This window comes from Lampris incognitus, chromosome 9, assembly GCF_029633865.1.
Source record: "Lampris incognitus isolate fLamInc1 chromosome 9, fLamInc1.hap2, whole genome shotgun sequence".
Taxonomy (NCBI): domain Eukaryota; kingdom Metazoa; phylum Chordata; class Actinopteri; order Lampriformes; family Lampridae; genus Lampris; species Lampris incognitus.
The window spans coordinates 59,110,608-59,125,194 of NC_079219.1; the positions used below are offsets into that span (position 1 = coordinate 59,110,608).

The 14,587-nt window shown below is 50.8% G+C and overlaps 1 protein-coding gene across 1 annotated transcript; it reads right to left on the reverse strand.

Moving 5' to 3' along the window:
• Window positions 1–6,367: 6,367 nt before the first annotated feature.
• On the reverse strand, window positions 6,368–14,345 carry LOC130118277 (germ cell-specific gene 1-like protein). Its single transcript, XM_056286685.1, has 6 exons — window positions 14,150–14,345; window positions 9,957–10,139; window positions 8,495–8,542; window positions 7,697–7,849; window positions 7,383–7,494; window positions 6,368–7,245 (listed from the first exon to the last, which is right to left on the reverse strand). The coding sequence occupies exons 1-6, from the start codon at window positions 14,343–14,345 to the stop codon at window positions 6,873–6,875; spliced, it is 1,065 nt and encodes a 354-aa protein (XP_056142660.1). The 3' UTR covers window positions 6,368–6,872.
• Window positions 14,346–14,587: the final 242 nt, after the last annotated feature.

The following is a 14,587-nucleotide window of genomic DNA, read 5'->3' on the forward strand; positions in this document are numbered from 1 at the left end:
ACAACGCTACAGGAGCGTCCGGGTAGCCTGGCGGTCTATTCCGTTGCCTACCAATACGGGATCGCCGGTTCGAATCCCCGTGTTACCTCCGGCTTGGTCGGGCGCCCCTACAGACACAGCTGACCACATCTGTGGGTGGGAAGCCGGATGTGGGTATGTGTCCTGGTCGCTGCACTGGCGCCTCCTCTGGTCGGTCGGTGCCCCTGTTCGGCGGGGAGGGGGAACTGGGGGGAATAGCGTGATCCTCCCACACGCTACGTCCCCCTGGTGAAACTCCTCACTGTCAGGTGAAAAGAAGCGGCTGGTGACTCCACATGTATGGGAGGAGGCATGTGGTAGTCTGCAGACCTCCCCGGATCAGCGGAGGGGGTGGAGCAGAGACCAGGATGGGGTGGGGAAGAGTGGGGTAATTGGATGGGTACAATTGAGGAGAAAAAGGGGTGGGGGAGCCCTCTACAAAAACGCCAGTTGACTTCGTTTTACTCAGTTCCCCTCAGGGATGAATAAAGTATTCTGATTCTGATTCTGGTTCTGGTTCTGATTTACGATAACTTGGACCCTGACTCATTTTGTTTTAGAGAACAATCTGACATGAGTAGTCTCCAGAAAAACCTTTCCTCTGAGAGAGGACGTTCTCCATCGCCAGGGCCGGGTCCGACAAAGAGCGTTGCATTTCCTTGGAGAGTGGCTATCCCTCTCCCGACACGTAGGTCCAAGCTCTAATTGTCCGCCCAATTACCCAGACCGTTTGAGCCTCACAATCCAGATAAGCTGGGTGATTACAGGTTAATCCCTCAGACAATGTGGCAACTCCACGCTTAAGGAACCGCTACTCCAGTCTGGGAATTGTTTCTCGCATGGACGGCTGACGCGCTCTCAGAGTCAAGTCAAATCCACATGCGTCACATCAGAATAGACCCCGAGCTCAGCATCATCATCATCATCATCATCATCATCAGACCATCGCACCACCTCGGTGTTTTGGACCGCTGTATTTTCAGCAGTGATGATGGTCAGGCCTTGTTGCCATGTGATTCAGGCTCGAGTCTGCTGAGAAATTACATTCCAGTCCAGTCGGTGCCAGATGATACAGAATTCAGAAAGGTTTAGGAAGATTAGCCAGGAACCCCGCTGCTCCCGCGACGGGGTTTTATTTACGGCCAGCTGACCGGTGCAGCATTTTGAAACTCGGCGAAAGGTTTCAAAACGTATAGTTAGAGTCGACATCTGCTAGTCCTTCCCTCCTTTACGTCTGGAGTTATTTGGTGTACTTTAGTGTGAGCGGCGACAACGGGTCTGCTGTGATCCCACCGTGTTCTGACATGTGAGCATTACAGCACCGTAACAGCTTCACTGACCTAGGCTGCTCTTCGTATCGGTGTCGGCCAGCCAAGCGGAGGAGGCCAGACTTGTCAGAATCCAAACGGATGGGACGGGGAGCGGTGCACCGCTGATTTGTAGCATCTCTCTGGCTCTGTGGCGAAAGGGGGCGGGCATTGAGTAAAGACGTTTTTAGTTTTCTTCACCTGACCACCTGTATCTACTGGTCATCTACTTTCCCTCCGGCCTGAAGGAGACAGAGGATGAGGTGGTGAGGGAAAGATGGAGGGAGCAAGGGGAGAAAAAAAGAAATCTTGGTGTTTGGCCTGTGGCCTGGGTCTTGGCGTTAGTCCATGTTAATCTAGGTGTCTTAAAAGGGGGAGATGAGTGTTCCCTCGCTCTATGTGGGCCACACACTTAAAGGCCTGACTGACCCTTAAATGCTGCCAGTCTCGTGCAATCTGCTGCATCCTAAGTGGCCTCCGGCAGGCGCACCGCAGCCACCGCCCAGGCCTGGAGCATCATCCCTGTGCCCACCCTCAGATCACGCTGATGTTGAACACGCCACTTCTGACGGCCACAACCGTCAGGGTGACTATCTGCACAGGATATGATAACACAGCAACACCCCTCCGTCGTCAGCCCGTTCGACACGACGGAGTCTGAAACGCCGTCATGATCAGCTCATGGCGACAGGGAGGACTCTAGCTAGGCTCCAATTAGCAGCAAACACTGCATCCTTACTCCCTCTAGTGGTCAGATATACTAACGTCAGCTGTAGGTGGGATTTTCTTTCTTTCTTTTTTTAGCCCCATTTCTGGGCAAGACCTCCCCCCCCGGAAAATCCCTTTAGATTGGTCGAAGGTTAATCCAAGGATCTCCCCTGATGAAGTCATGGCGGGCGAGCGATGGTTATTGACCAGAAAGCTCTGATTGACCAACCATTCCCAAGCGTGTCATACTCGGACCCGGGGCGGGAAAAACACAACAACAACAAAAAGAAAAACAGGGCAGCCGTAGCTCAGCAGACCCCAAGCAGGCACAGGAGACTCAGCAGGACGAGAGGCCTGCAAGGTTCCTTACTGGGCACCGGAAGGTTCCTTCAGCCTCCTTGTTTCCACAAGGACGTTCCCCGTAAGACTTGTTCTGGGACCCGTGCTGTCTTGACATCTTGTACGTTATCTGTCAAAGAAATGCTGCAGCATTGTCACTCACACACCCCCTCCCCCCCCCCTCCTCTCAGGCCATATTTAAACTGATCCCGAAGGAGGAACAGCAGAAGCTCCCGGAGGATGAGAACACACCCGAGAAGAGAGCCAACAAGCTGTGGTCCTTCTTCGAGAAGAAAGACAACGGTGAGGAGAGACAACACTGATCCACCAACACACACACATACACACACGAACACACACACACATACACACACAGTGCCCCTGCAGGTCGTGGCAGGTCATGTCAACATGTTATGAGAGGGGGTAACGGGTGTCAGGCCTGTGGCCTCCTTCAGCAGCTGTCCTGCAGGCTCCTCCCGGTTACACCCACGTGTGATCAGTGCAGGCATCTGCTGCTTGCTGCAGACGTGAAGGCGGTAATCCCACCTGGGAGGACCTCCCCGTCATGCACCGTGGCAGGACGTGTTGCACACGTGGTCACACTGACGGAGGCACACCCACAGATTCAGCCCCCGTTCAACCCCGCTTGTTCTCACTTCCCCTCACATACGTCCAGTTATAACATCTCTCTCTCTCTCTCTCTCTCTCTCTCTCTCTCTCTCTCTCTCTCTCTCTCTCTCTCCATCAGAGCGGCTGGCGGAGGGAGAGTTCATCCAAGGGGTGACCGAAAACGCCAACGCCATGCGTCTCATTCACTATGAGCCCCTCAAAGAGTAAACCGGACCCCCATTCAGTTCCTCTTCCCTCTTCTGTGTAGATCCCCTCCAGGAGTTCTCCTTTCCTGGTTCTGTTCTCGCTTTCTCGCTTGTCTGTCCCCTTACTCCTTCTAGCCCTTTTTGTGTAACGTGCGTATTTATATGTGTTCCTGCAGTGTCTTGGTCAGAACCACACCTTTTTGAGTCAGGAGTTTACTGTACGATACTTTATCTTGCTGACGTTTGTCAGTACATTTATTTAACGAGGAGGCGTTGTCACACAGGGTGGAGTCAGTTCATCTGGACACGTTTACTGAGAGAAAGGTTTCATCGCTCTTCTTCATCACTCAACTGGGAGTGATGAAGAAGGACAGGATTAGGAAGGAGTATATTAGAGGGACCGCTCAGGTTGGACGGTTTGGAGACAAAGCAAGAGAGGCAAGATGGAGATGGTTTGGACATGTGTGGAGGAGAGATGCTGGGTATATTGGGAGAAGGATGCTGAATATGGAGCTGCCAGGGAAGAGGAGAAGAGGAAGGCCAGAGAGGAGGTTTATGGATGTGGTGAGGGAGGACATGCAGGTGGCTGGTGGGACAGAGGAAGATGCAAAGGACAGGAAGAAATGGAAATGGATGCTCTGCAGCGGCGCCCCCTAAGTGAGAGGAGGGAGGTCGGAGTAGAGCCGCTGCTCCTTCACGATGAAAGGAGCCAGTCGAGGTGGTTCGGGCATCTGATCAGGATGCCTCCTGGGCTCCTTCTTTTGGAGGTTTTCCGGGCACGGCCAACTGGGAGGAGACCCCGGGGTAGACCCAGAACTCGCTGGAGGGACTACATGTCCAATCTGGCCTGGGAACGCCTTGGGGTCCCCCAGGAGGAGCTGGGGGGCATTGCTGGGGAGAGGGACGTCTGGAGTGTCCTACTTAGCTTGCTGCCACCGCGACCCCACCCCGGAGAAGTGGCTGAAGATGAATGAATGAATCTAAGTGACCTCGTCAGTCTCCCCTGACTGCAGGTGTCCCACCCTTATAAACAACACAGTGGCATAGCGACCGAAACCAACCATCGGGTTCATATGCAAATATGGGCGTGACCATTAACTAGAGTTTCGATGGCCATGTGTACGATTCACAGAGGATTGGGGAATGGTTGCCATCACGGCATTGTAAGATGGTGACAGATCTACTCTTAGCCCCCCACCACCCCCCTACCCCCAGTTCAAGGATGGTCGTTCCCTCTTCACACAGGTGGCCTCTTTGACTCCCCATTCAAACCAGCGTTCCTCCCTGTCAAGGATGTGCACATCCCCGTCCCTGCTAGAACGGCCACCGGCCTGTAGATGGTGTAGGTAGGCCGGCTCCGTTTCTCTCTCAGTAAACGTTGGTGTGCAGATGAACCGACTCAGCTGCCTGTGATTTTCTCACCTGGATTATTTAGCATGCATAAAGACAATGAGCCAGCATGGCGGTGCAGTGGTTAGCACGGTCACCTCACAGCGAGAAGGTCCTGGGTTCGAGCCCCGGGGTAGTCCAACCTCTGGGGGTCGTCCTGGGTCGTCCTCTGTGTGGAGTTTGCATGTTCTCCCCGTGTCTGTGTGGGTTTCCTGCGGGGCCTCCGGTTTCCTCCCACAGTCTAAAGACATGTAGGTCAGGTGACTCGGCCGTACTGAATTGTCCCTAGGTGTGTGTGTGTGCGTGTGTGTGTGTGTGTGTGTGTGTCCCCTGTGATGGCCTGGTGGCCTGTCCAGGGTGTCTCCCCGCCTGTCGCCCAGCGACTGCTGGGATAGGCTCCAGCATCCCCGTGACCCTGAGAGCAGGATGAGCAGTTTGGATGATGGACGGATGGACGGATGGACGGGAAGACAACGAGGTGTGTCATGTCACACATTTCTGCAGCGGAAGGGGAGATGTCACCAAACCAAAAATGTGTTTGTAACTCATGAATATTCATAATCTATACACAGACATAGTGAACAAGTCAGCATGGCTGCAGTTGAGATACTCTGTGAAATGTGTATTCATAGCTTTGTGTAGCCGTAGCCAGGCGGGCGCGGGTCTCACAGACACGTCTGAACACCAGCCGGTCTTCTCGGAGGTGTCCCCCCCCCTTCCATCGGGGACCTCCCACCGGTTCACAAGTGACGTCGGCAGCAGAGATTTACAATAAAGAGGAATTGTGTTCAAGAAGGGCGTCGACTGGTACTCCTGCTGAGGGTTGACTGTAGCTGAAGGTTTTGTTTTGGCAGTAACCCCGAGTTTGTCTTACTGTTTGTAACAAACGTACTTGTACTCTACACACTACACAACCAAGTAAAGGTTTTCTCATAAAAGCTGCTTTGTGGAGTCATTTCTACGTGTCTGTCCCAGAGCTGACCTAAAAAATGAACCATTCTGTACACGGTAAAAATGTTGGTCCAGGTGACGAGATGGCCCACGAGGTCTGATGTTGTGTGACTGTATTCATCCCAGGCCGGGAACACAAGGATTACTTGTTTGAAGGACAGCATTAAAACAAAACGTGTACGCGTGTTATGGAAGTGGGGCGTTGGCAGGTAAGCGTCTGTGCTGCAGGGGTGTTTGTGAGAGAGACTGACGTATAAACTGACCTATAAACTGCATCTCAACACCACAGCGAGTCCCCGTAAGTGTCTTTTTATTGTGCAGAGATTACATGCAGTTTTGGGTGCAAGTGTCTGTGTGTGTGTGTCTGTGTGTGCGTGTGCTTTTTGTATTTATGCATGCCTGCGTTTCTTTCCAAACTCATTCCGTGACCCCCCGCAGCCCGCCCTCCCCCTTCCACCCCTCTCCCCAGCCCTTCATGCGCCTCCCGTCTCTCCTCGGTCCGTTCCTCCCCCGTTCCATCCAACTTGGGATTATGCCGGTAATCTTCTGTTCGACATCAGAGAGCAGACTTTTCAAAATCTCCGTAATCTTTCCGACTCTGCGTGTCTGTCGCGTGGGGCTCGTCTGTGCTCCTGCGGGGAGACTTCTAGCATTTGCTATAGGTTACTCGGTTTGAAAAGAACGCTATCCGCCGACGGCGGGGACAAACGGGGGGGGGGGGGCTTTGTAGAGAAATGACTGCAAAAATCTCCACGGAAATAGAGAGGAAGACAGAAACCTTTGCACATCTAGTCTCCGTTCCTCTGTTTATCAACCAGGAGAGCGGGAAAGGTGGTCTACTGCTGGGAGGGCCTTTCAGTCCCTCCTCAGATAAACAAGCACAATATACAGGATATTGTCTGTTTTGCAGGGGAAAAGCTTTTCTGTCGTGTCATAACAGGAGAGACTGGGTAGAAGCCGTCCAAGCAGGTAAAAGACAAATAAATAAACAAAAATGGACTGTCCATATGATACAGTACCAGCTCAGCCGATGACAGCCAGTATTATAAACATTTGTATTCATGAACCAAGACCAACACAGGTTTCATTTCCAACCATTAGGCACTGAAAAATAACGGCGAAGCCCGCGACTCGTGCATGTCAGTATACCTGCACATGTGTAGCGGGGTACACAGGTGTTGGCTTTCAAGCTTACATACTATGTCCCAAGTTCACTGAAGGTCAAAGTTGGAGAAGAGAACAACACAGTCAATCCTAGCCTGGGTCCTGGTCTGGTTTCTTATGATGAGCCATCCTCAGATCCCTTTTCAGTTTTTCGGAGCCTGGAGACAATGGGATTGATCTCCTAACAGGGTGAATCAACCTTGTCCATGGTCTCCTCCATCTCGTCCAACTCTCTCTCGCAGTCCTCACACCCCTCGGGGCCACAACCCCCTACCAAAACCAGCGTCGGCACATCCCCATTTCCCACTCCTACCACACTGCCATCCGGGGCCCACGCCACATCGATCATGCCGTCTGGACACTGCAATAGGCCGCTGACGGAGTAGAGTCCACCCCCTGGAACAACCTCATCGTAGGAAGGGGCTTGAGTGGCCGCTCTCGCCTCCTCCAAGCGGAGCCTCTGCCTCCGACGGAGCTCGATGATAGTCTTAGTGTAGGAGTTGAGCGTGACCACTGCAGCTCCCATACAGCAACTGAAGGACACCCAGGCAAGACTACGATGACAGGAGAGGAAAGAGGAGTTAGGGAGAGCCGACAAACACACCACTGTGACATGCGAGGTGGAGGCATCATGGTGGACTGTGTACACTCTCCCAAGTGAACATATTCTTTCTCGAGCTCAGCCACCTACGCAAATGACCAGCCGTAGTCCCACGTCTGGGGCCGCCAGTCTTTAGGGCCCACAATGACCGTCATCTGAAACACTGTGGTGTACATCATGTGGGCCACCATCCCCAGGAGACCTGCAGAGAAGACAGAAGAAACAGAAACCTTTCAACGGTGTAGAATTAGAATTAGCTGAGAAAGAGCTGAACCAGAGGCAGCAATGGCGGGGGCTTATTGAGGGTATACTGAAGGATCTAGTGGAGCAAACAAGTCTTGGAGCAGATGTGAAGTCAGTGAAAGACTCATGATGTTGAAAAAGAAGTCTCAAACAAAGCTCACCTGACAGCACGGTGCAGATGGCTGCATAGGCGTTGATTTTAAGGGCGTGCATCTCCTTATGGGAACACAGCACCTCCAGCCACATCAGCAGGAAACCCATCCCAAGCAGACCGATGTAGGTGAACTCTGAGATGACGGAAAGCCACAGCACACCTGGAACATGTCCGAGTTCATACACCCCCCCCCCCACCACCAGCATGCAGCACACACATACACATAAGCACACATACACATAAGCACACATACACATGAGCACACCAAGTTGATACTCGATTTCCTGTCCGCTGAACTGTCAACCTAAGATACGCGTCAGAAAGACAGTAAGAAACGTTCAATACCAACACGGGGATCATCGGTATGATTCCCCGTGTTGCCTCCGGCTTGGTGGGGCGTCCCTACAGACACAATTGGCCGTGTCTGCAGGTGGGAAGCCGGATGTGGGTATGTGTCTTGGTCGCTGCACTAGCGCCTCCTCTGGTTGGTTGGGGCACCTCTTCAGGGGAGAGGGGGAACTGGGGGGGGAATAGCATGATCCTCCCATGTGCTACGTCCCCCTGGTGAAACTCCTCACTGTCAGGTGAAAAGAAGCAGCTGGTGACTCCACATGTATGGGAGGAGGCATGTGGTAGTCTGCAGCCCTCCCCGGGTCGGCAGAGGGGGCGGAGCAGAGACCGGGACGGCTCGGGAAGAGTGGGGTAATTGGCCAAGTAAAATTGGTGAAAAAGGGGGGGGGAAGAAACCTTCAAAATGGAGGAAGAAGCCGGTGAAACATATTTAGACTCTTTAAAACCCACTCACCTTGTGTCTCCCCTGGAGTCAGCTCTATAAAACTGCGGCACTTCTCACCTGCAGACAAAGTAATCAGGAAACAACATAGGGAGAAGATTTTACATTCTGCTCTTTCCTCGCCGAGCAGATGCTTTTAAAAAGTGACTTAAAAGAGAATTAGCAGATAAACTCGTGTGTGAGCCGACTGCCATCTTAGAGCACTTCATAGGAATTAAATCATGCACTGTGCACATCACGTCAAATGTGATTAGTGTAAGTGCCTACCAAGTAGATCTGCAGTAGTGACCCTGACTAGACAACGTCACAAAGCAGTATCACAGTCATGCACGGAAACCGTCTTTAGAGTAAGGTAAGTCGGGAAAAGCAAAGTTTTTAGGTCTTTCGTGAATGAAATAAGCAAATTGTCAGCGCTGATGGAAGACAGGACTTCAATCCACCATCTGGGGGCCAAGGGAGAGAAAACTCCTGGCCTGGACACTAGTCTTCCAGAGATGGACAGGGAGGGCCGAAGGTGAGTAAAACATGAAGCGATGCATGTGGGGGGGGGGGGGGAGTTCAACGTCAGGAAACAACCTGTAAAGTCACGTCACCCGGCGGGGAAGCAATACTATGACTACGTGTAGGAACTACTTAAGTGTGTGACCTTTTTCACTTCTCATACCAGTGGCGGCTGGCCAGTACAGGGCGCTGGGGCCCCGCCCCCTTCAAACACCAAGAGATGAAAATCTACTTAAACATGTTAAATATAACTTACTTGTATAATACAAATAATGATGAAATAAAAGTGTTGTCAGTCTGGGAGCGCCTGCCAGCAGCATTAAATACTGGTTCAAATGGGATTTGGTTGGTTTCTGTCTGAATACATATACTTCCTGTCTGAATACATATACTTCCTGTCTGAATACATATACTTCCTGGGTGAGGGGCGCCGGCCAAACCATACCTTATGTAAGCCCTCAAACTTGTGGCGAGCAGGTGACCTGAGGCTGCTGTCTGATTGGTTTCTTCAGATTTTCCAGGGGGCGCTGTTCTGTGCTGCCCCAGACACTCCCACTTTTATTGGCAGTGAATTGGTATTGTTTTAATGTGTTTTGATCTAATGCGATTGGACAATTCTCGTGGCTGTCAATCATGTTCACACCCACCACCACGCCTCGTCTCGACTGTCAATCATCCACGTCTACGAACCCTGATAACATCTATAGGCCACATAGTCTTTCTTAGTAACTCTGTGACTGTGTGGACAGTAAAGCAGCTGTCAGGTGGGCTGCGCCAAGCTAAATTGCGTCCCCCCCCCAAAAAAAAACGTTTTTTAGCACCAGCTGCCACCGTTTCCATCCCTTAAACACGATGGGACTGATGCCCTAACAGGGTGGATCGACCCTGTCGGTGGCCTCCGTGTCCATTTTATCTCCACGAGCCAGCATGAACAAGCACCCAACAGCACACATGGCGTGCTGCGTAGCCTCACCATCACTGTGTTTCTCGCAGCTTTCCCAGAAGCCAGTGTGGAAGTATCTGAAGGCATACTTGTCCTCCCCTGTCTCCCAGATGTAGTGGACCGCGTTAGCCAGCTGCCTCTGTCTAATCTTGGCCAGCTCCTCCCTCCTGGCTGGAGACAGTGTGCGGTTGAATGGGTTCTGAGTGGGGCTCTCTGTAAAGACAGCAGGGGGAGACGGCGGTGAGGGGGGGCAGAAACACACGTACACACCAGTGCAGGAGCATACACACAGGCCCACGGGAGTAATAAAAACACACATTCAGATATGCAGCCGTGCACACACAGGTAACACCGACGCAGAAAGATGCACAGACACACTTGCAGGCAGGCATGCACACAGACCACACAACAATAAAAGGGATTTGGTTTTTGAGAAGTTTTCCCTTGTAAATCAACCCATGGGCTCAGAGGGGATCAGCAAATAAAAGTACACATCTCCAATCCACATTTTGCATTCAAGTGTGTGCGCTGTCAGGCGATTCCAGGAGCCCGCCGGGGGAGATAAGTACGTGCTTCAGAATGACAGAGAAAATTGAGATGGACCGCATAACTGAAATGAAGAGCGTATGAACCACTCCAGGGTCTCACATCCATCACGCCCCTGCATTTTAGAGTCACATGGAGCATCATGAGCCTGCACCTTGCCAACCCACGTGTAGGCATTCGTAAATCAGATTTAGGAGCAGATTGGGGGGGAGAGTAGGACCAGTATTGTGTGTTGGTCCGTCTTCCTGCTGGGGAAGCACAGATTACACACAGCACAAACAGTTTACTCCTGTATGGAGTAACAGAACTGTTAATCTCAATCTGGATTAAGCACATGTGCAAAGGAAATACAGCAGGCCGCTGACCGCTCCTGTGTGGACGATATAAACCTTTGTAATCATTCTCACACCCCAGCAGATTAATACTGCACCATAATTAAATGCGGGAACTAAGGTATGGACAATAAGAGATTAAAATAAATATCAAAACCAGGGACAGTGGGCAAAATGTAACAGGTCAGAAACATGTGTCCATCCAGATTAGTTCCAGGTACTGGTTTTAATGCAGGGACACGCTGCAGGGGTTGTTGAGTGCAATACTAGCCCTCGTGTTGTCCACACATTGTGTATTACTGCCCTGGTCCTAAGGGTCATTCCTGACCTGCCTTCATTAAACCTCTAAATTAAAGCAACTACATTTAATTTTAAACTCCAAATTTCTTTTGCATGAAGAAACAAGCTGTTGTTCATCACAAACTGTGCGACTATCTGGGTTTTCCCTCTTCACCGTGCAGAAAGACTGCATTTCATCAGTGGACACCCCTAATTTTTATTGCAACACACCTGTCATACTTGTTTTCTTTACTAGAGGTTTAATATTATTATTATTATTATTATTATTCATTCACGCGTTCATCTTCAGCCGCTTCTCCGGGGTGGGGTCACGGTGGCAGCAAGCTAAGTAGGGCACTTCAGACGTCCCTCTCCCCAGCAACACCCTCCAGCTCCTCCTTAGGGATCCCAAGGCGTTCCCAGGCCAGATTGGACATGTAGTCCCTCTAGCGAGTTCTGGGTCTACCCCAGGGTCTCCACCCAGTTGGATGTGCCCGGAAAACCTCCAATGGAAGGCGCCCAGGAGGAATCCTGATCAGATGCCCGAACCACCTCAATTGGCTCCTTTCGATGCGAAGGAACAGCGGCTCTACTCCAAGCTCCCTCCGGATGTCCGAGCTCCTCACCCTATCTCTAAGGCTGAGCCCAGACACCCTACGGAGGAAACTCATTTCAGCCGTTTGTATCCGCGATCTCACCCTTTCAGTCACTACCCAAAGCTCATGACCATAGGTGAGGGTTGGAAGTATCTCTGAGGAGTTCAAGTATCTCGGGGTCTTGTTCACGAGTGAGGGTAGGATGGTAGATTGACAGGTGGATTGGTGCAGCATCTGCAGTAATGCCGACGTTGTACCGGATCGTTGTGGTGAAGAGGGAGCTCAGCCAGAAGCCAAAGCTCTCAATTTACCAGTCAGTCTTCGTTCCAACCCTCACCTATGGTGATGAGCTTTGGGTTGTGACCGAAAGGGTGAGATGACTATTACTACTATTATTATTATTATTATTGCTTAAGGTACTGCATAGGTGTAAACATTTACTTTTTAGCTAGAGATAGCACTTGTTTAGCCTAAGACAGTGGCAGAAATGTGCAGGAAGTAGTTTTTGTCTTAGGGTCATGTTTGACCCTAAGACATTCTTAGTACCCTAGTGGTATACAGCTTTCATGGAAATATGAACGAAAACAACGTTGCAATTTTTCTAATGTTGGGGTCACTCTAGGAAAAGTCATCAAATTTCAGGTTGAAAAAACATAATTTCTTTGGTCAGAGGTCAGTAGCCGGAATTTGGTGGGGAAACCTAAAGAAATATAAACAAAGGACGACATGGTAAGTGGAAATAAACAAACTCGTTTCTAGAGATTTCTAGAGATGGGGGCGGCATGGTGGTGCAGTGGTTAGCGCGGTCGCCTCACAGCAAGAAGGTCCAGGGTTTGAAGTCCAGGGTAGTCCAACCTTGAGGGTCATCCTGGGTTGTCCTCTGCGTGGAGTTTGCATGTTCTCCCCATGTCTGCATGGGTTTCCCCCCACAGTCCAAAGACATGCAGCTCAGTTGAATCGGCCAAACTAAATTGTCCCTAGGTGTGTGTGTCGGCCCTGTGATGGCCTGGCGGCATGTCCAGGGTGTCTCTCCACCTGCCGCCCAATGACTGCTGGGATAGGCTCTAGCATCCCCGCGACCCTAATTGGGATAAGCGGCTTGGATAATGGATGGATGGATGGATGGAAAAAAGATCATGTAGAGTCTTTTCTCTGCTGTTAAACCCTGTTATGGGTCATTTTGACCCACAGACAACAGAAGGGCTAGTGAAATAGCTTAGGTCAAGGAGTCAAAACCAAGTTGTTGGAAAAGTTAAAGCCAGACAACTGCCTTATGCATCTGTTAACTAGGTACATTCTGAAAGTCTTATAAGAATTTGAGTTTTTCTCTGTACACAGTAAATAGATGCAATGAGCCATTTATCACATACAAAGAGATTCACACACACACACACACACACACCCCAGGCCACTGCACGACATAATTTGCAGGCATCTCCTTATTGCCTCAGTTGTGCTTTAATTTCAGAATGATACTGGGCTGATGACACAGCGCCTCATCCTAAATGTTATCTATAACATATCATGATCATACAATTATTGCAATGGCACACAACTTGTACAGACACCTATGGAGACCGCCTTTTATGTAACCGTGTGTTTTTGGGATTGATGTAGGGAGCCTATTTGCTGCATGCTAAAAAGTCAAGTCAAGTCTAGCCCATGCAGACTGGCAGTTCCGATAACACTGAGGGCGGTCTGACACGATGCGGAAGCAGGGCAGGCTAAGCTAACTGCTAGCCCATGCAGACCGGCAGTTCCAATAACACCGAGGGCGGTCTGGCAGTGGCCTCGCCTAGCGTTGACTGTGTTTTTGGTGTCGTCGTGTGGAGTGCGGGGAGGTGTGTTGAAGGTGTCTGGCTGAGAGAGCTGGTGTTGGATCGGCTGGGGGATCCTGGTCTGCCTCGTCCGGTGGGCCCAGGGACCACGGCCCTGCCTGGAGCTGCGCCCGAGGAGGAAACACCAAAGGCACTCTGACAGGATATGGAAGCAGGGCAGGCTAAGCTAACTGCTAGCCCATGCAGACCGACAGTTCCGACAGTCATCCTGGCGTTCGCTCTTTTGGACAATGAAAAAAAATTTTTTTTGTTTTGATATGTTGGATATATGTGTTCTTGTACTTTGTTTGGATGTTTTTTTGTCTTTGAGTTGCACTGCTGTGGGCTGGGGTAATAATATTTCATTTCATTTCATGCACTTGCGTACATTAAATGAAATGAAATGACAAATTAATGTTCCTGAGTCCTGAAGTGCATTTATATAGTTCTTAATCACAGGTAAAAGGCATTTACATGTCCGGAGGGAAATCAGGCAAACACAGTGAACAACAACTCCTACAGTTAAACCCCCCCCTTCCCTTTAGAAAAAGAAATGATAGACCACCCCCATGCATATGAAATGGATACAGAAAGACTTGTTCGGTGTGCTGAGGCAAAAGACAGAGTCGCCACACACTACTACATAGCAGTACCTGTGGTGTAAGGCTCACTGTTGTTCTGACCGCAGTTCTTCATCTTGACAGGCGAGAGGCAGAGGGGCTTGACCACCTTATGGGTACCCTCACACCAGTAGGAGGTGCAGAGAGCCAGGATGGAGAGAGCCAGAGCCAGCGTGGTCAAGGTCAGGGAGAGCAGGGAACGAGAGCGGCGGGACATGCTCTCCAGCATGGCCACGCGAGGGAGCAAGGGGACAAAGAGGCAAGAGCGAGGGAGGGAAACAGGGCAAGGGAGGGGATAGGGAGTGAAGGGGGTGCACGTGGAGTTATGACAAAGGGAACTGTGGGGACGATGGTGGTCACGGATTGTACAGAGGGAGTAGAGGCAGATGTTTTGGGATGGCTTTAAGAAGGGATGAGCTGCCAGGTCACAAAATCAATGATGAACAAAGAAAAAAGTGATGTAACAGTACA

What these genes read in the sequence shown, in the direction of transcription:
- LOC130118277 (XM_056286685.1), bottom strand. Translation starts at nt 14,345, where the DNA reads ATGCTGGAGAGCATGTCCCGCCGCTCTCGTTCCCTGCTCTCCCTGACC. An exon ending in CAGTGAGCCTTACACCACAG is followed by an intron (nt 10,140 to 14,149) that starts GTACTGCTATGT and finishes CTGTCTTTACAG; the next exon opens with AGAGCCCCACTCAGAACCCA. An exon ending in CATCTGCACCGTGCTGTCAG is followed by an intron (nt 7,495 to 7,696) that starts GTGAGCTTTGTT and finishes TCTTCTCTGCAG; the next exon opens with GTCTCCTGGGGATGGTGGCC.